General features: G+C 36.9%; 1 protein-coding gene across 1 annotated transcript in view; it reads left to right on the forward strand.

Annotated features, from left to right (window-relative positions):
* Positions 1–24,915, forward strand: part of SPACA1 (sperm acrosome associated 1) — a 50,389-nt gene that overhangs the window by 22,639 nt on the left and 2,835 nt on the right. The window contains exon 7 of the mRNA XM_043964090.1: positions 18,945–19,065. Coding sequence (XP_043820025.1) covers positions 18,945–19,065 — 121 coding nt within the window. The remainder of the gene's footprint in view (positions 1–18,944; positions 19,066–24,915) is intronic.

Raw genomic sequence — 24,915 nt, forward strand, 5'->3', positions numbered from 1 at the left:
AATGAAGTTATCAATTCTCTTAAACTATAACTTTACTGAAAAGCAGAACTCTGTAAACCAAATCATCAATTCTCTTAGATTTCCATTTTTAAATTAGAGATATGTTCCTATGGTGGGGGGCATGGAGGAAACTTAGAAGACTTTCAGCACAATTAGGTAAACATGATACATAAAATAGGATACCCATGACAGATCAGAAAACCTCAAAAAATTGAAATTACATATTTAAAGAAAATATGACTGGTTTCTAATGAAACATTAATGTTAACAAATGCTATACTAGAAATTAATTTTTTTTCCAGAAACTGTTTCCTTGGCTTTGAATTTACATGGGAAAAAGTTGCATTCTGTTTGTTGCCTAGCCTCTTACATTTATTTGCGGGTAGGGGCTGTCCCTCCAACTGTAGCATGGGCTTGTCATTGTATGTCTTGAAGGGAGTAAGAATAGGTATCTCAAACCTCTTCTCCCCTTACCCGTATTGAAGACAGACTTTAATTCCTACCAGAAGGAGAGAGAACTCACAAGAGCTTAGTCCCAGAAACTTTGCCACTCTACTTTCCTCAGAGAAAAAGCAGTGCCAGGTTAGAATTACATCCATTTTCTCCCTTAAATATTATTGGTCTAGGGGATGCAATTTTCAGGTTCAAGCTAAAATTCTGATTGCTGTTCAATAATGGGTAAAGGAAGACTCAAGCTTTACATGCAAGACTTGACTCTCTTCCCACCAAATACCAATACCATGGTGAATATACATAGCCACTAGCAAAGAAACTCATTTATCCAAGTTAATAGCAAAATAGAAATCAGAGAAAGTGTACATAGGAGAATATTATTCCAGACAATACAGAATGAAGGAGCTTTCCCTTTGGGAGTGAAGTAACTCAGTTCAACCAAGAGACAGCCTCAGATCTTACCCAAAGGGAAATTTCCCATAGTCTTCAAAGTAGCAAAGTGGGGATAGGGACATGATGGAGACTGCTATCTGCTCTCATGTTAGCTCTCCCCCACCCCCACCCTGGGTCTTCCCATGGCTTTATTCTTACATCATCCTCTTAAAGTGAGGTGATCATCATCCTCTCAAAGCTAAAGCCAAATGTTCCCCAAATGACTGTAGAGACTGAAGAAACTAGCAGAAATTGAAGAGTTTTCCTCTCTTTCCCTCTCCCCAACTCCATCCTATCCCTTATGCAGGTGCAGGGTATGGAGCTCCACCAATGAAAGAGTCCCATACCAATGGACTTTTGAGAGTCATATTCTATAGTTCCCTGTATCTCAGGGTAAAGGTTTGATTTGAAGGGATATCATAGAAAATAAATCATTCTAGAATGAAAAACTAAAAGCTTGAGTATTTATTTATTTGTTAATATAGCTGCTTAGCTCTTGGTAGTTTGTTTAGAACTTTTGAACAAAAATGTAATGTAAAAGGCACACGACACCATAGGATCATAGACATAGAGGTAGAAGGGAGCTTAGAGGACACATAGGCCAGGACCCTTATTTTATAGATAAGGAAACTGAGGCTGGAAGAGTTTAGTGACTTGCTCAAGGTCACACAAGTAGTAAGTGACAGAGAAGGGATTTGAACCTAGACCATGTCTCCAAACCTAGAAATAATCTGAGTGAGATATGATGATGACATAAACTATAGTGCTATCCATGTGAATAGAGAAGAGGTGAATATGAGAGATGTAAAAGTAGAATCAATAAGGTTTATAAATGAATTAGAAATAGAGAAGACAGAAGGGAAGAGTTAAAGGATGAGTCTGGTTGTAAACTTGAATGACTAGAAGGATGGTGTCTCAACAGAAACTGGAGTTTAGAGAAGGGGTTTAGGGGGAAAATCAGTTATTTTTGCACATGTTGAGTTTGATAATGCCTACTGAACATTGATTGGATATATCCAAAAGGCTGTTGTTGATGGAAACTAGTGCTGACTATATTGATTTGGGAATCACCTTTATAGAGATGGTCATTAGACATATGGATATTGATATATTATGGAGAAAGATGATAGAGAAAAATAAGAGTTAGGCTGAGATTGGAGGCTTAGGCTACCACTATTGTCAGGGAATGGTACATAGCTGGTGATTCACCAAAGGAGACTGAAAAGGAACATTCTGATAAGATAATGAAGAGCAGTTATTATAATGAAAACTGATGGAGTAGAGAATTTTCAGGAGAAGGGAGAGCTCAACAGTGGCAATGCTATAGAGAAGAAGAATGAGGACTAATAATAAACCACTGGATTTAGATCATAAATCAATAAAAATACATTTAATAATGGACACTTGAAAGTGAGATTAAAAACCAATTGTAGGGGGCAGCTAGGTGGTGCAGTGGATAGAGCACCGGCTCTGGAGTCAGGAGTACCTGAGTTCAAATCCGGCCTCAGACACTTGACACTTACTAGCTGTGTGACCCTGGGCAAGTCACTTAACTCCAATTGCCTCGCTAAAAAAACAAAAAAACAATTGTAAATTAAATAATCTGATCCTACAAAACAAGTGGCTCAAAGAACAAATTATAGAAACAATTGATAATTTCATTAAAGAAAATGACAATGATGAGACAACATATCAAAATTTATGGAATGCAGCCAAAACAGTTCTTAGGGGGAAATTTATATGCCAAACTGCTTACATCAATAAAATAGAGAAAAAGCAGATGAATGGTTTGGACATGCAACTAAAAAACCCAAAAATGAACAAACAAGAAATCCCCAACTAAACACCAAATGGGAAATCCTGAAAATCAAAGGAGAGATTAATAAAATTGAAAGTAAGAAAACCATTGAATTAATTAATAAAACTAGAGGCTGGTTTTGTGAGAAAAAATAATAAAATAGATAAAATGAAACATTTCTTGACTTCCAGGAAATTACATTCCACTGGAGAAATACTAATGGCACACAAGCAAGTAGGAAAAGATAATTTGGGGAAGAGGAGAAAGCACTAATATCTGAGTTGGGAAGGAGGAATGAAGGGAGGTTTCACATAATGGATTTTCTTTAAGTGACGTACATGTTTCCCCCTCTCTTTAGACTTCTTTTTAGAGCACAAAGTTCCAATATACCAAAAGATAAAATAACTTTAAGTGCACTCCCTTTCCCCCCACCATGTGAAGCTTTCAACAAGAAACTTTATGATGGCTACTTTGTTGGGGGGAGGGAGGATAGCCCTTTTCCCTCCAGACTTATCTAGAAAGAAAAAAGAAGAAAACACAGCCTGAATCTATATTATTAAAGTTATCAGGAACTGTTCACAGGCTTTCTTGCCACTAACTTCCTTGTCCTCCTAGCCTTTATTTTACTGACTTTCTGTATGAGTTTTGAATGATTGTTTCTTTGCCTTTGTTATTTCCTGATTCTACTTTGAAAAGCCTTTTATAATATCATGCCCTTAAGGCATCAAATATTGTGAATGCTGCATCATTATTATCTTTCATATAAAATTTATAGTTCTTTTTCATTTTCTTCTATTCATTTGCACTGTGGAAGTAGCTATGGTCCAATATATTTTTAAAAAACATACTGACATTTTCACATTTCTTCTAATAACCTTTGGTTTTTGTTTCATGAGCTTGCCTTATTTTTCTTCTTTGCCTATTCTCTTTATGTCCTCCCCATCCCATTCCTTTCAAGAATTGGTATTATTTAATGTGGTCTATACAGGTTTATAGAGCAATGAACCAGTAATAGAAAATCTGGATGTTGTTCATGCTTCTGCTCTATGTAGTATAATCTCATTCATTCATTCATTCATTCATTCATTTATTCATTCATTCTCTCTCTCTCTATCTCCCTCCCTTCTTTCCACACACCCTGCAATTTTTAGTGTTTCTTTTAATTAAAATTTATTTTTGAATGAACAAAAATCTATCTTTCTTTCCCTACCATTCCCTCACCCCAGTGGGAAAAAAATCCTTGTAATAAATATGTATAGTTTAGCAAAACAAATTCCCACATTGACCCTTCTTTCAATTACATACTTTAAAAAGGGAAGCTAAGGAAAAAGCCATGTCAACTCTCCTTTCTCTTTCTTAAAGAATGTTTGTTACTGGGACCTTTCATCTATTAGCATTTTTGAAGTTGCCTTTCAACCTATTGATATACTTTTGAATTACTGCTTGAGTGATATGACCTCATTGAAAAGCAAAATTGAGCAGTAAAGTTTTATCCATGCATTCAAAAAAATCAATATCACAAGTACAGGAACAAGATAAGGAATCCTTGGCTAGTCAGAAGTTCATCTGGAAAAAAAATGATCTGGAGGATTTTTGAGATGAATAATAAAACTTGCATTTATTGCAAGTTATTAAAGTGAAACATAGCAGCCAAGAAAGATATTCAGCTGATTAATGAAGTAGAAGGGGAAGGAAACAAGCATATATTAAGTACCTACAAGGTGCCAGGCACAATGTTAAGCATTTTTTTTTTTACAAATATTATCCCATTTGTTCCAACAACCCTGAGAGGTAGGTATTATTACACCCATTTTACAGTTGAGGAAACTAAGGCAAACTGAGGTTAAGCAACTGGCTCAGGGTTACATACTAGTAAGTGTCTGAGGCTAGGTCTTCATGATTTCTGGTCTAACATTATTTCCATCGTGCCATCTGTACTTTGACCTAGTTAACTACATCAGGTGTTTTGTGTTCAGTTCTGGGTGTTGATAGGAAAGACATAAACAAGAGGGTATTCAGAGAAGGGCAAACAAGGTAGTGAGTGAATCACTTACTGAAGAAGACTTAGCCAGGGGTTCTTGTCATACAGATCATAAACTTTGTTTTTTTGGTTTTTTTTTTTTTTTTTTTGCAGGGCAATGAGGGTAAAGACACTTGCCCAGGGTCACATAGTTAGTAAGTGTCAAATGTCTGAGGCTGGATTTGAACTCAGGTTCTCCTGAATCCAGGGCCAGTGCTTTATCTACTGTACCACCTAGCTGCCCTGATAAACTTATTTAAAAATATTTGAATAACTATATTTCATTCTAATTAGTTTCATTTGTAATTTATTTTATTTTATACATTTAAAAATATTATCTGAGAAGAGTGCCATCACACAAAAATGGTTAAGAATTGTTCACTTAAATTGTGATTGTGCAAATAAAAAGATCAAGAAAAGGAAACTGCATTCCGAGTTATGGAAAGACCAGTGAAGGTCCTTGAGGAAAAATAACAACATAGACTTCTCCTAGGGCTGTGCTGCTCTAGAGAGCCTATTGTTATGTTTTTGGCATGTGCATTTGCAAGCAAATGCTACAAATTAAGAAATGATTTAATGTTTTGTTGATTGTATAAACTTTTTGTTTATTTATTTTTTTGTGGGGCAATGAGGATTAAGTGACTTGCCCAGGGTCACAAAGCTAGTAAGTGTCAAGTGTCTGAGGGCAGATTTGAACTCAGGTCCTCCTGAATCCAGGGCCAGTGCTTTATCTACTGTGCCACCTAGCTGTGCCCTGATTGTATAAACTTAAGAAATGATGGAGAAAATCTTGACAATGTATATTAAACTTATAAGTATTATAATTTGTACATTCTTCCCCCATTCCCTGCTCCCCACCCCACAAGAGAGCTGTTTGTTATATATTTACCAGCTTACCACTCCCTATCTACTGGCATATTAGGGGGAGGGGAGACTATTGGACAGAATATTATTTATATTTTCAGACAAGTTTCTGTATTAGGTGTTTTTGCTTAATTGTCTTTCCTTGTCACAAGGTAGGGTTCAACCTGGGGTGTCTGGATGGGAGTAACAAATTATTGTGATATAAAGAAAAAAAGGAACCCACAGGAATATTTACATGTATATTATGACTAAGGTGGGGAGACATGATGACTCTCTTCCAGTGGAATGGACTGGTTTGGAAGCTAGTACGTTCCACTTCATTGATAGGCACAGGAGTTCTAGGAATGACAGCATCTTCTAGATCACCAGTCCTGCTTCCCGTCCAACCCTCAAGGCCACCATCTGGAAAAGCAACTCCTGGGGAGATGGGGCTAGCCATCCTTGGAAGCTGTCAACCAACTGCTATACACAGCACAGGCAAGTAAGCCTAGCTGAAGCAGCAAGGCACCTTGAGAGACAGACAGATGCAGTATGTGCCAGGCAAGTCAAACTGCCACCAACACCACCACTGGGATGCTTAAATCTTACATCATATTCTAATGGAGATAGCAAAGGGCATTGAACCCAAGAGCCTGTAGCCATCATTCTGGGAAACAACCACTGTAGAGATGCAACCTGGCAACTACTTTTATAGGAGCTCTAACCACATCTTTTAAAGATCCTCCACACACACACCAAAGAAAGTTCTTACCACCAATGTCCTTGGCACTGTCAAAGGGTTCAACATTAGAAACATTTTGGAAGTGAAATGACATTAACATCTACTTTGCCACCATACCTTAAGGACCATGGTACTTTCCCATCTAATTTGCAACCTAAATCTTCCATATGTTTTATTTTCCCCATTAGAATATTAGCTCCATGAGAATAGGACAGTGTTTTGTACATAAGTGCTTAATAAATCCTTCCTCCTTTCCTTTGCCTTGCCTTGCCTTGCCTTGCCTTGCCTTGCCTTGCCTTGCCCTGCCTTGCCTTGCCTTGCCTTGCCTTGCCCTGCCTTGCCTTGCCCTGCCCTGCCTTGCCTTGCCCTGCCTTGACCTGCCCTGCCCTGCCCCGCCCTGCCTTGCCCTGCCTTGCCCTGCCCTGCCTTGCCCTGCCCTGCCCTGCCCTGCCCTGCCTTGCCTTGCCCTTGCCCTGCCCTGCCCTGCCCTGCCTCCTCGCCTCGCCTCGCCTCGCCTCCCCTCCCCTGTCCTTCCTTCCTTCCTTCCTTCCTTCCTTCCTTCCTTCCTTCCTGATCTTCAAGGCAAAACTAGATGATTGCTTGTTGGGTATGTTGTATTGGGGATTTAAAAAAAAAATTATGGATTGGACTAGATAGCCTTTGAGGTCCTTTCCAACACTTGTATTCCACGGTTTGTGACCTTAAAAGAGGAAGTTTAAGGAGAAAGAAATAATTATTTCATTTGGTTTTGTCTTATAACTATCAAGAACTCAAACTTTGGTTCTTTTGGGAATTCTCTCAACAAATTCACTCTTCCCATGGCCCAGTGGTAGTTCATGATGGGGTTACGAATCAATTGTTCTAATATTCTAGTTTGACATATTTATTAGTTCCCTTGGAGAACCCACTAGGGCTGCATGATAAAAATGAAGTTAATAGCCATATAGTTGCTGAATAAGAATAAGTTCAAGGACTAGTTCTGCTACTTGTTAGCTCTCTGACTTTGGGAAAATCACTTTAACTATTTGGACATCAAATCCCAACCCCCTCCCCCTCCCCCGCCCCCCCCCCCCCATCAAGGGAAAGGCTAGAACAGATCACCTTTGTGGTTTTTTCCAACTCTTAACAATCTATGAAGTTATGTATGAATGTATGCCTTAATAAAAGACACATACAGAGTTTTTGGTGCAAGACCCCCAACCTTTGACTGTTTGTATCACAGCCCACCAATGGCTTTGAATCTTCATTGTAGCAAGCATTTTGATATATTGCAAAGAAACACCTGCATGTTCTTAAGGGTGATTGTTTTCTGTTTTTTTTTTTTAAAGCATTTTAAAAGAGCAACTTATCTTCCTAGACACAGAGATTTACTTCAGAATAAGGAGGGCCTGGGTTCCAATCTTACCTCTGACAAATTCTAACTGTGTGACCCTGGGCTAATCACTTTCTCAGTGTCTAAGCAACTCTCTAAGATTATACATTGTTAACTTGTATGAGAGTTGACTTTTTGGGAATTCCCTCAAATAATGATCTACAATTTCTTAAAATTGTGTGCCCCATGTGAAAAAAATTAAACACACACCTTCAATACATGTATATTTATTCATTTATAAATTAAACATATACTCTATTGATCAATTCATTCTGTCCTCTCCCTCAAATGGAGGGGTTGCAATGCTATTACCCATTGGTTACTGAATGAATATATGCTATTGAAAGGAGGATGTGAATACCTTTCACAACCATATCTAGGGGAGGTTGGGGAAGTAGGTAGTTGTGGTTTTGTTGGAGACCAGCCTCATGATTGATTATTGCAAGGAAGGTTGGAATTGACCCATTTTCTTACTCTCTCAATTGATTGATCACACATCACTTGGGAATCAGCCTAGACTGCTGCCCTAGAAATTGTGTCATACATACATATACACACACACACATGTGTATGTGCATGTATACATATGTGTATACATGCATATATTTCATATATATTTGTTTAAATATATTTGAATATAGTTTCATTGGTCTATGGCATACACATATATTTATATTATTCCCATGTATATGAGTATGTATATGTATAAAAAGGATGTTCCAAAAGCCTGAGTGCATGTATACATACAGAAACACATACATATAAATAAAATATTAAAAAGTATTCTTTGGGGGCAACTAGGTGGCACAGTGGATAGAGCACCGGCCCTGGATTCAGGAGGACCAGAGTTCAAATCTGGCCTCAGACACTTGATACTTAGTAGCTATGTGACCCTGGGCAAGGCACTTAACCTTCATTGCCCCACCAAAAAAAAAAAAATAGTATTCTTTGTTACATCTCCACTGTGTAGTGAATCCTAGATGACTGAAAACCTTGCAAATTTATGACTCCAAAAGTATCATCCTTTGGATGGGACTCCTTAATTTCAAATTTGTAGTCGACACAAAAATGAAAATCAAGAAGTTTAATTTGAAGATTTAGCCTTCTGGAGACTCTCAAATGACTTCATATCTCTCTTTTCGCTCATTATATTTAAAATGTAATTTCAGTAGGGGGCAGCTAGATAGCACAGTGGATAGAGCATTGGCCCTGGATTCAGGAGGACCTGAGTTCAAATTTGGCCTCAGACATTTGACACTTACTAGCTGTGTGACCCTGGGCAAGTCACTTAACCCTCATTGCCCCACAAAAAAAAAATGTAATTTCAGTAAAGGGAGTTCCTTCTTTAAAATGTTCAAAATATGTCTATAATTTAGATCATGGTACAATTGGCTGGTGGGGCTGGGGAGGGCACAATTGGTAATTGGTATATGTTATTTATTTTCCTTGACTATACTCTTTCACCTTTTGCATACATATATATGTACATATTTTATGACTTTAACTCTGTTTATTTCAAGTTTTAAAAGGGGAAAACCTTTTTTTTATCACAAAGGAATAACAAGACTATTTCTTTCCTTTTTTAAATTACTAGAAATTTGGTTTTAGCCCAATACAATTTATTTTCATTCATGTAGTATTTTGGGTTATTTTTGGCAGTAACCATCAAATAGCAATATGGGGATGCCCCAATGTAGCTCTAAGAAATTACTCTAAAGAGTACTCTATAATGATATTGAGGCTGTAGTAACACTCTATTGACTTATAAGCACTTCAGGAAGTAGAGGTGTCCTGATATAGTGGAAAGAGAACTGGTTTTGTAGTCTGATGTTCTGAAGCATCTCTGATGCTAACTACCTCTGTGACCTTGATTTAATCATTTAACCTCCCTGGGCCTCACGGCGATTTCCTCATATGTCAGATGAAGTGGCTCTATGGTCACTAAGTTCACTTCCAACTCTGAATCTATGATGGCTATCAACTAACTTGGTTCTCAGGAATGACTGTGGTCAGTCTAGTTACCCATAAGCTATCTGCAGAACTTTGTATAATATATGTAAGGATTTGGATGACTTATAAGGAGCAAACCAATGAGCATTTATTGGCCTATATTTCAGGCTCTGGAAATATGAAAAAAGCAAAAACAGCCTGTGTTCTCAAGGGACATTCATTTCCCACCATCTGTATTGTGGTTTTAAATCTACCGTCATCATAGCTCCCTCCACCAAATCCCACCCCACCTCCTGAAGGATACATATGTCACCAGGAAACCAATCATCATAAAGCTTTGATCAAAGCTTTCAGCTTTGGTTATTTTTTTAAAAGTATTTTATTATTTTCCAGTTACATGTAGAGATAGTTTTCAACATTTGTTTTTATAAGATTTCTAGTTTCAAATTTTTCCCCTCCCTCCCTGCCGAAGATAGCAAGTAATCTGATATAGGTTATATATGTTCAATCACGTTAAACATATTTCTTTATTAGTCATGCTGTGAAAGAAGAATCAGCAAAAAGGAAAAACCTCAAAAAAGAAAAACAACAGCACCAAACCCAAAAGAAATAGTATGGTTCAATCTGCATGCATAATCCACAGTTCTTTTGTTTTCTCTGGATTAGGAGAGCATTTCCCATTATGAGTCCTTTGGAACTATCTTGTACCATTGTATTGTTGACAAGAATCAAGTCTATCACAGTTGATCAACACATAATGTTGATTATACTGTGTACAATGTTCTCCTGGTTCTGCTCATCTCACTCAGCATCAGTTCATGCAAGTCCTTCCAGGTTTCTCTGAAATCCTCCTGCTCATAATTTCTTACAGCACAATACTATTCCATTACATTTATATACCACAACTTGTTCAGCCATTCCCTAATTGATGGGCAATCTCTCAATTTCCAATTCCTTGCCACCATAAAAAGAGCAGCTATAAATATTTTTGTACATGTGGATCCTTTTCCCTTTTTTACAATCTCTTTGGGAAAAAACCCAATAGTGGTATTGCTGGGTATGCACAGTTTTATAGTACTTTGGGCATAGTTCCAAATTGCTCTCCAGAATGGTTCACACAATGATCGGTTCACTGCTCCACCTACAATGCATTAGTGTTCCAATTTTTCCACAGCTTCTCCAACATTTATCATTTTTCTTTTTTGTCATATTAGCCTCAGCTTTGGTTCTTACATCTCATCAGTTGCATCTGCCCCCTCTGATTTGAGGGCTGGAAGACAGAGCAAAAAATTCTTCCCAAAGACTCTCCTTAAAGAGGGCTCAGAATCCCAGCCAACTCTTCATTTCCCACAAACTTCATAGCTTGGTTCCAACTCCTCCATTAGTATGCCCTTTGGCTGCCCCCTACCTCACTGCCCATCCTTCAGCTTTTTGTGTAATCTCTTTCCCCATGAGATTGTAAGCTCTTTAAGGGCAGGGGCTGTATTTCTTTTTCTTATTTGTATCCCTAGTACTTAGTACAGTGCCTGGCACTATATATAGACATAAATAAGATTCAGAGTATTGACAGACTGGGAAGTGTCAACAGATGTTTAAAAAAAATTTAATTCACTATTAGGTGCCATATTTTCTCTGATGCTATGTGACCATAGGCAAATCACCTAAACACTCCAAGTGTCAGTTTCCTCATCTCTGCATTAGGAATAATCATAGTTTTATCACCTGTCTCTCAGGAATGTTTTGAGGAAATTGATTTATTAATTTATCTTTTTTAGTCTTATTGGCATAGCTTTTTTACATTATAAGCATTTATAGATTACCCCAATCAATGAAAGATCTTTTGTAACAAAGTAAAACAACTAAATAAAACTAGTAATACATGACCTTGAATAAGTTCTTGAACTCATGACATGATTGCTCCAAAAAACATCCAAATGGTGCTATAGGACAATTTCTGGAACAGAAAAACCCACAGAAGAATGTGCTGAAATCATCTTCTAACCAAAAACAGTTTGGAAAGTTTGAAGGAGAGAGCTGCTGTGCTGAGACAGGAGTGGAACCCAACCCCAAAGTCACCCTGACATAGATCCAGTTCCAGGAAGGCCTCTCCAGAGAAAGGGATTCCCCAGAGCCTCTGAAACAGCTGAAGTGCCAGTGTCATCTTGAACTAAGCTCACAATCTGGTGAGAGGGCTGAGCCCTTGGCAAGGGGGAAACTACAGGGGTCTATGCTGGTGTTGAGGCAAAAAATGGGTTTTTCACCCCTGCTGGGAACCAGGAGGTAGGCTTGAATAGCAGTGGCCCATGTGGGGGAGGGGCACAGGCTCATCAGAGCTGACAACCACAGCACACAAAGCTGGATGATTAGCAAGTTGATCTGGGGTCATCTATGGACCAGGGAACAGGCCAGGTGAGTGAAGAACCTGATCCTCTTTAAATCATACCACCTGGGACTTCTGAAGCTTGGGATACTGCAGCCTGGAAACAGTACCCCACTTAAGGAGCTAAAATTCAAGTAAAAGAAAGGCAAGATGAGCAGACAGAGAAAGTTAAGGACCATAGAAAGTTTATTCAGTGACAACGAAGATTGAGGTGCGCCCTCAGAGGAAGATGTCAACATCAAGGCTCCTATATCTAAAGCTTCCAAGAAAAATATGAATTGGTCTCAGGCCATAGGAACACTCAAAAGGGACTTTGAAGATAAAGTTAGAGAGATAGAGGAAAAATGGAAAGAGAAATGTGGGTGTTGCAGGAAAGACATGAGAAAAAAGTCAACAGATTGAAAAGCCAAATTGGCCAAATGGAAAAGGAGGTACAAAAGCTCTCTGAAGAAAATAATTGCCTAAGAATTAGGATTGAACAAATGGAAGCTAGTGACTTTATGAGAAACCAAGACACAATAAAGCAAATCCAAAAGAATAAAAAAATAGAGGGCAATGTGAAATATCTTCTTGGAAAAACTGCTGACCTGGAAAATAGGTCCAGGAGAGATAATCTGAAAATTATCGGTCTACCTGAAAACCATGATCAAGGAAAGAGCTTAGACATCATCTTCGAAAAAATTGCCAGGGAAAATTGCCCTGATATTCTAGAAGCAGAAGGTAAAATAAAAATGGAAAGAATCCACCTATCACCTCCAGAAAGAGATCCCAAAAGGAAAACTCCTAGGGATATTATAGCCAAATTCCAGAGCTCTCAGGCCAAGGAGAAAATATTGCAAGCTGCCAAAAGGAAAGAATTCAAGTACTGTGGAGCCCCAGTCAGGATAGCACAAGATCTAGCAGCTTCTACATTAAAGGACCAGAGGGCCTGGAACATGATATTCCAGAGGGCAGAGGAATTGGGATTACAACCAAGAATCACCTACCTAGAAAAACTGATCTTAATCTTTCAGAGGAAAAAATGGAATTTTAATGAAAAAAGGACTTTCAGGTATTCATGATGAAAAGACCTGAACTGAATGGAAAATTTGACTTTCAAATACAAGACCCTAGAGAACCATAAAAAATTGGAGTCGGGAGACATACCTGGGATTGTGCAGTGGGTGACTGTCTTCTGTCTGAGGCCAAATTTTGGTTGGGATCCCCCTGGGTCCAGGCTGGATGCTTTGTACACTGTGTCACCTAGCTGCCCCATGATTGCATCTTTAGAGTTAAATTAAGGGGTGACTGGAATGCACTGGGGGAGGGGGAAGGGCAGAGGTAGCATGGGGTGAAATCCCATATGAAAGAAACAGGAAAGGGCTTATGGAGTGGGGGAAGAGATGGGGGAGGAGCAGGGCAGTAAATGAATTTTATACTCATGAGAATAGGCTCAAAAATCTTAAACTCATCAGAGTTGCCTCAAGGAGGGATTAACACATGCACACTCAATTGGGTGGAGTAATCTATTTAATTTGGGCAGTAAATTAGCCTAACACTCATCAGAATTGGCTCAAAGAAGGAATAACATACACACTCAATTGGGATAAAGAGAGAGGGGCAAAAGAAGGTAGGGCAGATTGGGGGAGGGAACAGACAGAAGCAAATCCCTTTTGAAGAGGGATAGGATGAAAGTAGATAGATAATAGAGTAAATATCATGGGGAAGAGAATAGGATGGAGGGAAACAGTTAACAATAGCAATTGTGAAAAAGAGAAAAGGGGGAAAATTGTACAAAAAATATTTATAGCAACTCTTTGTGGTGGCTAAGAATTGGAAATCAAGGGAATGTCCATCAATTAAGGAATGACTGAAGAAGCTGTGGTATATGATTGTAGTGGAATGATATTGTACATTAGTAAATGAGAAACAGGATGATACCAGAAAAAGCTGGAAACTCATAGGAACTGATGTATAGTGAAGGGAGCAGAACTGGGAGGACATTGTGCATAGTGGCAGCAGAATTATTCAATGAACAATTGTGAATTACTTGACTACTCTCAACAATACAATGATCCAAGACAACCCAAAGGGACTAATGACGAAGCATATTATCCACCCCCATAGAAAGAACTGATAAAAGGAGCACTTGTGGATTGTACACATATAACCTGGTTGATGTCTTGTGGAGGGGGGAGGAAGGGAAGGGAGGGAGAAAAATTTGGAACTGTATCTTATGAACATGAATGTTGAAAACTACCCTTACATGTAACTGGAAAAAATAAATGTTTGTTGCAAAGAAAACAAAGAAATAAAATAGAAAAAATATATATAACCTCATTGGAAAATAGTGTGTACAATATTCAATATCTCAAACTTTCTATTTTTAGAAAATTTCTTTATAGATGAATAGAAATCTGTTTTCTCTCTTTTATACCCCATACCCCATTGGGAAAAACAGAAAAGGAAAACAAATTCCTTATAAAAAATGGGCATAGTCAAGCAAAACAAATTCCTTTATTGGCTCTAGACAAATATATGTACATGTATATATGTATATGTATGTGCACACAATTTACAATATAACACACAAACCATATATGATATATACAGTGTATAAACATGTGTATGTATACATATATGTATATGTACACACAAATACTTATACATGTATGCACTCACACATATGTAATTTTATACCATTAGTCCATTGGCTATGTTGGTAGGTAGATAGCTTGCTTGACCATTGGTCTTCTGGAATTGTGGATGATCATTTTTTTCATTATAGATATTAGCGTTTTCATAGTTGTTTGTCTCTATAATATTATTTTTGATAAATTGTTCTCCTGGCTCTGCTCATTTTATTCTCATCAGTTTACAAAAGTCTTCAAAATTGTTTCTTTTTAGTAATTGTATTGTTATAGTACAAATTATTCTTCAGGTTCTGTTCACCACAGTTGACATACAAATTTATATAATTCTTTCCACATCTCTCTGAAACCATCTATTTCCTTATAATACAACAACAAATTATCCAGCTATTCTTCAGCTGAGAGGCATCTCCCCAGCTTCCAGGCCATGAAAAGAACTGTCATAAATACTCTGTACCTATAAGACCCTTTCCTATTTCCTCAATCTCTTTGGGGTATATATAGACCAAGCAGTGACACAGCTAAGGAATTAATAAATGTGTTATTCGCATTATTACAGAAACCCTGCTTCAAATAGTGACATTCCATAGTGGCAGTGAATGGTAGATTAAGTCTTGGTTTTCAGAGAACTAAAAATCCAAAATAAAGCTTGGTGTTGACTCTCACTATGAGATCACTTGATTATTATTTGACCCTTATCTTCACACTTCTATGTCTTTGTCTTATTTTCAGGTTACCAATAGTGAGGGTCTCAATCCCTGGAGTATTTTCAATAAGTTAACCTAGATGGATGATACAGTTCAATTGAGTGCATCCTCTGGCAGCCATAACACTAGACAAATTCATTCTTATTATGACAAAATACTTTCAACAGTTTAAAAAGCAGAAACCTGTCTGGGCAAACTGGCTCACTTTAAAAAAATGACAGTTGAACACAATACCAAAGTGATCATTTTAACAGTCTATTCATCAAACAGATGTTTTAGCTGAAAATATACACACAATATGGTAGAACACACTAACAATACAGAAGGTGAATTCAATGCTATCATCAAAAAATATTGCTCATCACTTTTTTCATTCTCTCTCATATATATAGAAAAAGAGAAGGGATACGCATATATATATGTATGTTTTATATGTGTATATGTATGCATGTGCATGTGTGTATATATATATGAATGTGTATATGTATGTATGTGTATACACACACACACACACACACACACACACACACACCATTAGAAACAGCATGGTGTAGTGGCTGGATCTTTTAACTTGGAGTTAGGAAGATTTGAGTTAAAATAATTTCAGACACTCATAGTTGACCCCAGGCAAAGTCAGTTAACCTCTCTAGAGGTTCCTTAGGTTCCTTATCTGTAACAGAAGGTGTCAGTCTCAATGGGTAAACCCAGTCTTAGTGCAGTTTAATCTATTAAAGTTTAAAACCACACTAAGATTTTTTTGGTAGACATGCTGTATAGGATTCTATGATCTACGATGTCTGAAAAAAAAATCTGAGAATTTTGGTTGGCCTGCAAGCTCAATATTGGCGAGCAGCGTGATGTGGTAGCCAAAAAGTGAATGTGTTCTTGAGTGGCATTAAAAGAATCATTGCTTTGGGGAATCAGAAGATGATAGTATCTCTGTATTCTACCCTAATCAGACCATATCTAAAGTACAGTGTCCGAGTCTGGGTACCACCATTTAAGGACAATAACAAGTTAGAGTATCCAGAGGAGGATGGACAAGAGCCTTGAGTCCCTGTCATGTGAGAATTCGTTGAAGGAACTGAATATATTTAGGCTAAATAAGAGAACTGGGGTGGGAGGAGAGCATGCTAGATATTTTCTAGAATTTGAAGAGCTATCATGGAGTGTCATGAAGAGAGTCCTAATCTGTGACATGAAGGGTATAGGTTGTATATAAGGAAATATTTCCTGAGTGCGAGACGTTAGGTGCTGAAATGAGTGATGGAGAAAAGTAATGGAAATTTATGATCTTGTGATAGAAAATAAAATATAACAATAAGAGAGTGACTTGCACATGATTGGCCAATCAATCAATGTACAAGAATGTGTTTCAGGCACTGGATATAAAATTAAATAATCCTTACCGTCAAGGGACAGACATTATTTTCTAAGTGTCTGTTGAGTTTCTTCTTCCTGTGTTGGTTGAGGAGTTTTGATTGTTGTTTAGTAATTTTTCACATATGTCGAATCTTTCGAGACCCCATTTGGAGTTTTCTTGGCAAAGATACTGGAATGGTTTGCCATTTTCTTCTCCAGTTCATTTTACAGGTGAGGAACTAAGGCTAACAGAATTAAGTGACTTGCCCAGGGTCACACAGCTAGTAAATGTCCAAGATGAGATTTGAACTCAAGAAGATGAACCTTCCGGACTTCAGGCCTGACGCTCTATTCACTGCGCCACCTATCTTTAGTTTAGTTCATATATAATCTCAAAAAAATAAGGTTTGGGGGCAGCTAGGTGGCGCAGTGGATAGAGCACCGGCCCTGGATTCAGGAGGACCTGAGTTCAAATCCGGCCTCAGACACTTAACATTTACTGGCTGTGTGACCCTGGGCAAGTCACTTAACCCCAATTGCCTCACCAAAAAAAAAAAAAAAAAGATAAGGTTTAAAAAAGAGCTACATGGCCTCTTAAGATAGACTTATGATCAGAACCAAGTGTTCTTTCTCTGCCGTAAGAATAGTTATAGACTTTTAGAGCTGGAGAGAAGTTTGAAATCATCTAGCCCCATTTCCTTATTTTGTGGATGGGAAAATAGAATGAGATCTAGAAGAGTCATTAGTAGCAGAATTGGATTAAAGCCCAAGTATCTTGACTTTCACTCCCAAGCTTTTTCCATTATGTCAATGATGCCTTCTTTAAAGTGTTAGTTGTATCTGAAGTGGTAAAAGCCTTTATAATGGGGAAATATAGCCTATGTCTACCTAAAACCTAATTTTCCGTGTACCCATTTGCCTGCTTATCTAATATGTCTAATATCCAAGAATAGGTTATTTTTACTGTATTATTTTAATAATGGAGGAGCAACATCAAATGTGGCCATGAATTTGTCCTTGTAATTTTCTTCTTCTCTCCCCTCATCTCCTACTCTAAACCTCTCTTTACTCATTCAGACCAAGGTTGGTGCTGCTTAGGTATACTGTGTAGAGAGCACACAATTGTGTTTTTTTTCTTTTTCTTTCCTTTTTTTCCAGGTCTTGCTTTAGACAACATAAATATGTTAAATTCAAGGGTGTTGTCTTTTAAAGTATTTTCTTCAGTATATAAAAATAACTGCTGAACCACAATTAGTAAGACATGGGATTATTTTTTGGTTTAATTTTATTTTTAATTCATGAAATAAAACAAGCATTTCCACAACAGTAGAATAATAAAAAGATGACTGCACATGAAGCTGCAAATCTATAGGCACAACATGCTATTCCTTTTAAATATATAATAAAGTTATCATGTATATTTCTTTTTTTTCTTCCCTTCCCTCCCCCCCTTAGAAATGGCTAATTAGACACACACACACACACATACATATACACATACATATATATGTAAAATCATTCTATATATCTATTTATCAATTCTTTCTCTGAATACAGATAGCATCTTCCTTCACCTGGGATTGTGTGTGTGTGTGTGTGTGTATTTGCCATTAATAAGAATAGGCTTTAATCTGGATAATACATGCCCATATGGCATGGTAATATTTTTACAAAATGGTTCATTATAATTAAGGCTATGCTCTGTGATGATGAAATAGAATTTATATTTATAACTCTGCTTGGAGTTTATGGTCCCAAATGGTGATTGGATGGTAAGCTCTTTGAGGGAAGAGACTATATTAGTATATCTTAATATTCCTAGCACTTGGTACAATACCTAATATGTAAAAATGATTAATGGGTATTTGTTGAATATAATTCACAAAGTAGACCAACACAGCTTCCTAAATAATGACTAGAAAATAGAGGTTTGCCAAGACAAGTTAGAACAAAAAAATCATCTCAATTTCTTCTATAAATGGATTTTTCTGGAATTGGAAAAAGTAAAGATAAAAGAAGACAGGATATATTTCTCTGTGTAATTCTATTCTATTGTTCCTGTTCTGATTTCTGATGCCACTTTTTGCAGTTCAAACATAAAACAAGTTCATACATAATTTACTGTCTACTGACACATCCCTGTGCCTTTTAAAATAACTTTTTCCAAGAACTTATTTTCTGTATTTCTATATTTCAATAGACATTTTGCTATGATAATAGTAATACCAATAACTGAATATATTTTTTCCCTTTAGAATTGAAGTCAAGAAGATTAAGCCGACCAGACACTGATATAATACTGGTATTTGTCCTGATCACTGGTGTTATCGTTTGTATTGGTGTGATCTTTGCATTGGTCTTCATAATTATTCACTGGTGGGTGACAGCTAGATTTTAGCTTTCTTTAATCATGATTCTTCCAATTTTCAACTTAGGGTATTGGGGGCTAGTTATTACATATATATATGTATGTATATATATATAAATAAAATCAACTTCTTGAAATAATATTTGTAATATCTGCATTAATAGTAAGTCACAGAGAGAGAGAGAGTATGTTTATTCAACAAACTTTTATTAGTGCCTATGATATTTAGAGAGCTATTTGAGGCTCTAGGGCAGATAAAAGGATAACTGAGACATTCTTTCTGCTCTTGAGGAGCTTATAAATTAGTTGGCTCCCCAAAGAGCAGGCTATGAAAGTGCGCTGATTTACTTTGAATAAATGTAAAATCATGTATTTGAGTTGTAAAAAATCAGCCAAACACATTTTTGATAAGGTAGGTAGGACTAGAAAGCATGTAAAAAAGACTTAGTAATGCAGGTTGAGTATAGACAATAATAATAGCTTATATTTATATGGCACTATAAGGTTTGCACAGTCAACTAGATGGTATGGTGAAGAGAGCACTGAGCCTGAAGTCAGGAAACCCTGAGTTCAATTTTGATTGCTGACATTTAGTAACTGTGTGACACTGGATAAGTCACTTCACCCCATTTTCCTCAGTTTTCCTCATCTATAAAATGAGCTGGAAAAGGACATGGAAAACCATTCTAGTACCTTTGTCAAGAAAACCCCAAATGGGATCGTAAAGAGTCAGACATGACTGAAACAACTGAACAAAATAAGGTTTGCAAAGTATTTTACATATATTATTTTCATCTGGATCCCCAAATAACCCTGTGAATTAGGTGTTTTGATCATTCCCATTTTACGTATGAGGAAACTGAGTCTTAGAGTAGTTGTGACTTGCCTTAACTCACATTGAAAATAAGTGTCTACCACATGACTTGAATTCATCTTCCTCACTCTAAGCCCAACAAGCCACCATACACTATACTATACTACTCCTTAAACTTAATAGATGTTAAGGTCCTATGATTTTTGTGACCCTATGTAGCATCAAAAAAAAAAAAAAAAACTAATGCTCTCTCTCTTTAAGACTGCATTAATAGAACTATTGTATCCAAAAGATGTGAAAGTCCCATTTTAGTCGGTGCTGGTCAGAACACATTTGGCACATTGTTTTTGATTACAGGAGCCATATTTGAGGAGAGACATCAACAAACTGGAGTGTATCCAAAGGATGCTCACAAGAAGGTTTCAAATCCTGCCAATTGAGGAAAACTAAAAGAAAATGAGGACATATAGTCTGGAAAAGAGAAGATTTCTAGGAAAGGGAGTGATAAAAGTTTTCTTTAGATAGCTGAAGGAGAACATGGAGGACAAAGTCATGGAGAACAAAGATTAGATTACATTGTGTGCTTGTGTGTGTGTGTGTGTGTGTGTGTGTTTGTGTGTAGAAGCTTAAAATGGCGGAACTAATTTCCACTTGATAGAAGCCTCAGGGAGGCTCAATAGAAGAAGAAACTCCTTAACAATTTGAGCCATAAGATCATATGTTTAAATCCAGAAGAGATGTCAGAGGTCAGATCTACTTCCTTCTAACAGATAAGGAAGCAGGTTCTGAGAGGTTGTTATTTACCTAGGGTCATACAGCTAGTAATTATCTAAAGCAAAATTCAGCTGTCTATCCTCTATATAACATTGACTCTGGAATAGAATGAACTAGTGGAGTTCCTGTAATTGGAAATAGTCAAGCAAAGATCAAATGACAATTTGCCAGGAAAGTTAGGCTGAGGAAAAGTTTTTTCATTGGATAGAAAGTTAGAATAGAATCATACAAGCTTAGAATTAGAACCTTGATCCCACCTAGTGGTGTTACTATTGATCCAGGGATCCCTTAGCAACAACATCTTTGCAAGGTCACCTGTTAGTCTAATTCACTATTCACTATATCTTCTAAGGCAAAACATACCATAAGCACTACAGCTTGTGAATGTCTCTTCTATACTATGGGGCACTTAAGTGAACATATACTACTCCTTCACAATGTCATCTGACAAAAGCAAAGTAAAACAGGACTGACTCTTATCTCCCTCATTTTGGACACTAAACTGTTATTAATACTCAATTAACTGTAGTCTCTCTATGTGTGTATATGTATATATAATATATGTATATACACACACACATATATATACATATATATATACACATATACACACATACATCTATATACATATATTGTAGATATATTTTGCATACATATATATGTGTCTATATATCTATATCTATGGATGGATGGATGGACACATGTCTTATAGTCCATAAGGTCACCAGATCTTTTTGACTATGAGAACACTGAGCCATTCTCTGTCTGGAACTTATATGGATGCTTTCTTAAATGTAAGTATAGCTCTTTACATTTATTTTTATTTTAATTGCATTTGTTTTGTCCCATAGTTATAATTTCTTAAGATCTTTTCATATTCCCATTTTGTTATCCAATATGTTAGCTGTCTCCCCCTGATTTCTGTCATCAGCAAATGCAATATATATGCTAACCATTTATGCATTCACATGAGTCATAGATAAAATACAACAGTGATGTCAACCTCAAATAGAAACAGATCCTTTCAGGCTGCCATTGACTTAGAAAACCATAAGTTAACATTATCTGTGTTGTATTGTATTTTTATTTATTTTCCTAAAGTTTCCAAATACATTTTAATCTGGTTTGGACTGCACTCCTTAATTTTGCCAGGGCCTACTGGCTGCAGGTTTGACACCTTTGATGTGTTACAGTATAGGGCCATGGACAGGTCCCTGCATAGTATATAACATATAGAGCACTTGATTGGAAGTCAGGAAGATCTGGGTTTGAATCCTTGCTCTGATACTTGCCCTGGTTAAGTCATTTAGCTTGTCTGAGCATCATTTTTGTCATCTGAAAATGGAAATAATAATAGAACTTACTTCTTTGGGTTGTTATAAGCATCAACTTAGATAATTTATGTAAAGTATTTAGCAAACTTAAAAGCTCTACACAAATATATAGGTTGCAGAGAACTATATATTTAATGAGGATTGGTTAGGCATTACCCTTCTCAAAAGCAAGGTAATAAACTCAATAATTACTCTGTCATTTACACCAAGGCTTTGCCATTGTAAATGTAGGATTCTTAATGGTAATAACCATAGACAACCATACATGAGAAGTAAATCTTTCCATAATTCCAATTATTACTTAATTATAGTTTCTTCTCTCTGAGATGGTGAGATTATGATAACCATAATAATTATTATTAGAGAGGCAGTATGATATAAAAATGTAATCTTGGAATTAGAAAGACCTGGGTTCAAGACCTGTCTGACATGTGATGTCTGTGTCACCTTGGGCAAATGGGCAAATCACCTTGGGTAATCTCTCATTCCAGGTAACTTTTAGTTTGCAAGATACAGACAGAAGGTACTAAACTGTATTAGCAGAGGAAATCTCTGACCCTAAATCCCTATACCAATGAACTCACAGGTCCAATAAAGATATAAACTTGTTATTATTAGAGAAGCAGTGTGGCAAAGGCTTGGGGACAAGAAGACATGAGTTGAATCTTATTGCTGACATTTATTAATTGTGTCACCATGGGCAAATCACTAACCACTTTGAACTTCAGTTTTGTCAACTATAAAATGGGTATCGGTACTTATTCCATAGAGTCATTAAAGGGTTTTAGTAAGATAATACATAAAAGTGCTGTGCAAATATTAAAGAACCATATACATATCACTTATTATTATAGACCTTTCTTTAGGTTGACCTTAATGACTATTCTTAATATTTAGTCATTCAACTAATTATTTTTTTTTATTTTATTTTTTTTGCGGGGCAATGGGGGTTAAGTGACTTGCCCAGGTTCACATAGCTAGTAAGTGTCAAATGTCTGAGACCAGATTTGAACTCAGGTCTTCCTGAATCCTGAATGCTTTATCCACTGTACCACCTAGCTGTCCCCCCCCCCATTCAACTAATTCTTAAGCCCACCTACTTGTTCTATCATCCAGCCCACATCTACAGTATTCCTCTCTTCTACTAGCCTAGAAACCAGTTTAAAAAAAAAATGAGTTTACCCTGGCATGGCTTATTTTTAATGAACCCATCTTGGCTCTCATCATGATCTACTTCCCTTTCTAAAGAGGTCACAACATTCACTGAATTGAAGTTAGGATAATCTTACTTCTTCTTCCTTTGGGAATTAAGGCATTTATCTTCCTCCATTTTTGTGCCACTTTTACTGTTTTCCATAGTTTTTCAAGATCACCAATGACAGCTGAACCATTATATCCTCAGATTTCTTTGCACACTGGGAGATATATTTCACCTGGATATTTCAGTCTTAAAGGCTCATGAAGAAGAGCTAGGAACTTTCTTAATATAGCTTTACTCACTTATCTTCAGTTTTAATTCTCTGTTAACTATTTTCATTCATTTCTTCACTGACCATAGATCATTCTTCTTGGGAGAAAAATAAACCAGATGTGAATGGGACAAGTCTGCCTTCTCTTCATCATTTGTTACCATTGTCTAATCCACCCCAAGCAGGGGCCATATGTTTTCTTTGATGTCACACTTAACCCAAATTTATTATTATTTTTTTATTGCACAAGACCAATGATTACATTTGTTTTAGGAACTCTCAGTAAGGTGACTCCATCTATGAATGCATAGTTAGATCATTTACTCTGTCAGTCAGCAAGCATTTACGAAGTACTTACAACACACCAGGTATACAGTCCCTGCCTTCAAGGAGCACATATTCTAAAGGGGCTAAAATGTGTAGAAAAAAATATATCTATATGTGTGTACATACATACACACATAATCTCTTTAGTGCAAGAAGAAGGGATTTTTAGAAGGAAGGCACTGGAGTTGAGTGGGGAGGAGAAGGGATAGAAAATAGGAAAGGCCTCTTAAAGAAGGTACAATTCAAGCTGAGTCTTGAAGGAAACCATTGGCAGAGGTGAAGAGGAAAGCATTTCAGGCCAAGGTAAGGGCCAGTGAAAAGTCATAGTCAGGAGATGAAGTGTCTTGTTCAATGAACAGCCAGGAACCCAGTGTTTCTGGATGATAGAATATATAAAGGCCAGTAAAATCTAAGTGGACTAGAAAATAGGAAGAGGCTAGATTATGAAGGGCTTTAAAAGCCAAAGAGAATATTTTATATTTTATCCTAGAGGTAATAGGGAGCTACTGAAGTTTACTGAGTAAGGGTCAGATCTGCATTTTGCAGGGAAAACACTTTGACAGCTAAGTAGAAGATGCTTTGGGTTGTAGGAAGTTGAGGTTGAGAGACTAACAAGAAACCTATTGTAATATTCCAGGTGTGAAGTAATAAGAGCCTGTACAAGGGTGGCAGCTGTATGAGAAATATATATATATATATATATATATATATATACACACACACACACACACACATACATACATACACACAAATGTGTGTGTTACTCTTTCTCATTGTTGAATGGACCATTATACTTCTACCATATATATAGAGAGAGAGAGTAGGAATATGACTTGGCAACAGAGTAGACATGTGGAGTGAGTGTGAATCAAGAGGAGTCAAGGATAACACCTAGGTTATTAGCCTGGGTGACTGGGAGGATAGTGGTACCCTTGGTGACTTTTTCAGAGTTGCTATTAATGTATGTCAGAGGTAGAACTCAAAACCAAGACTTCCTGATTTAGAGTCAGTGACTCAGCCTCCTTGAGCCTCAGTTACTTCATGCATTAGATGATCTCTGAAGTCCCATAATCTGTGATCCTATAATCTCTATAACTATGCCACACGTCTCCCACATGGATGTAGTCTTTAAAGCCCCTT

This window comes from Dromiciops gliroides, chromosome 4, assembly GCF_019393635.1.
Source record: "Dromiciops gliroides isolate mDroGli1 chromosome 4, mDroGli1.pri, whole genome shotgun sequence".
Lineage (NCBI taxonomy): Eukaryota > Metazoa > Chordata > Mammalia > Microbiotheria > Microbiotheriidae > Dromiciops > Dromiciops gliroides.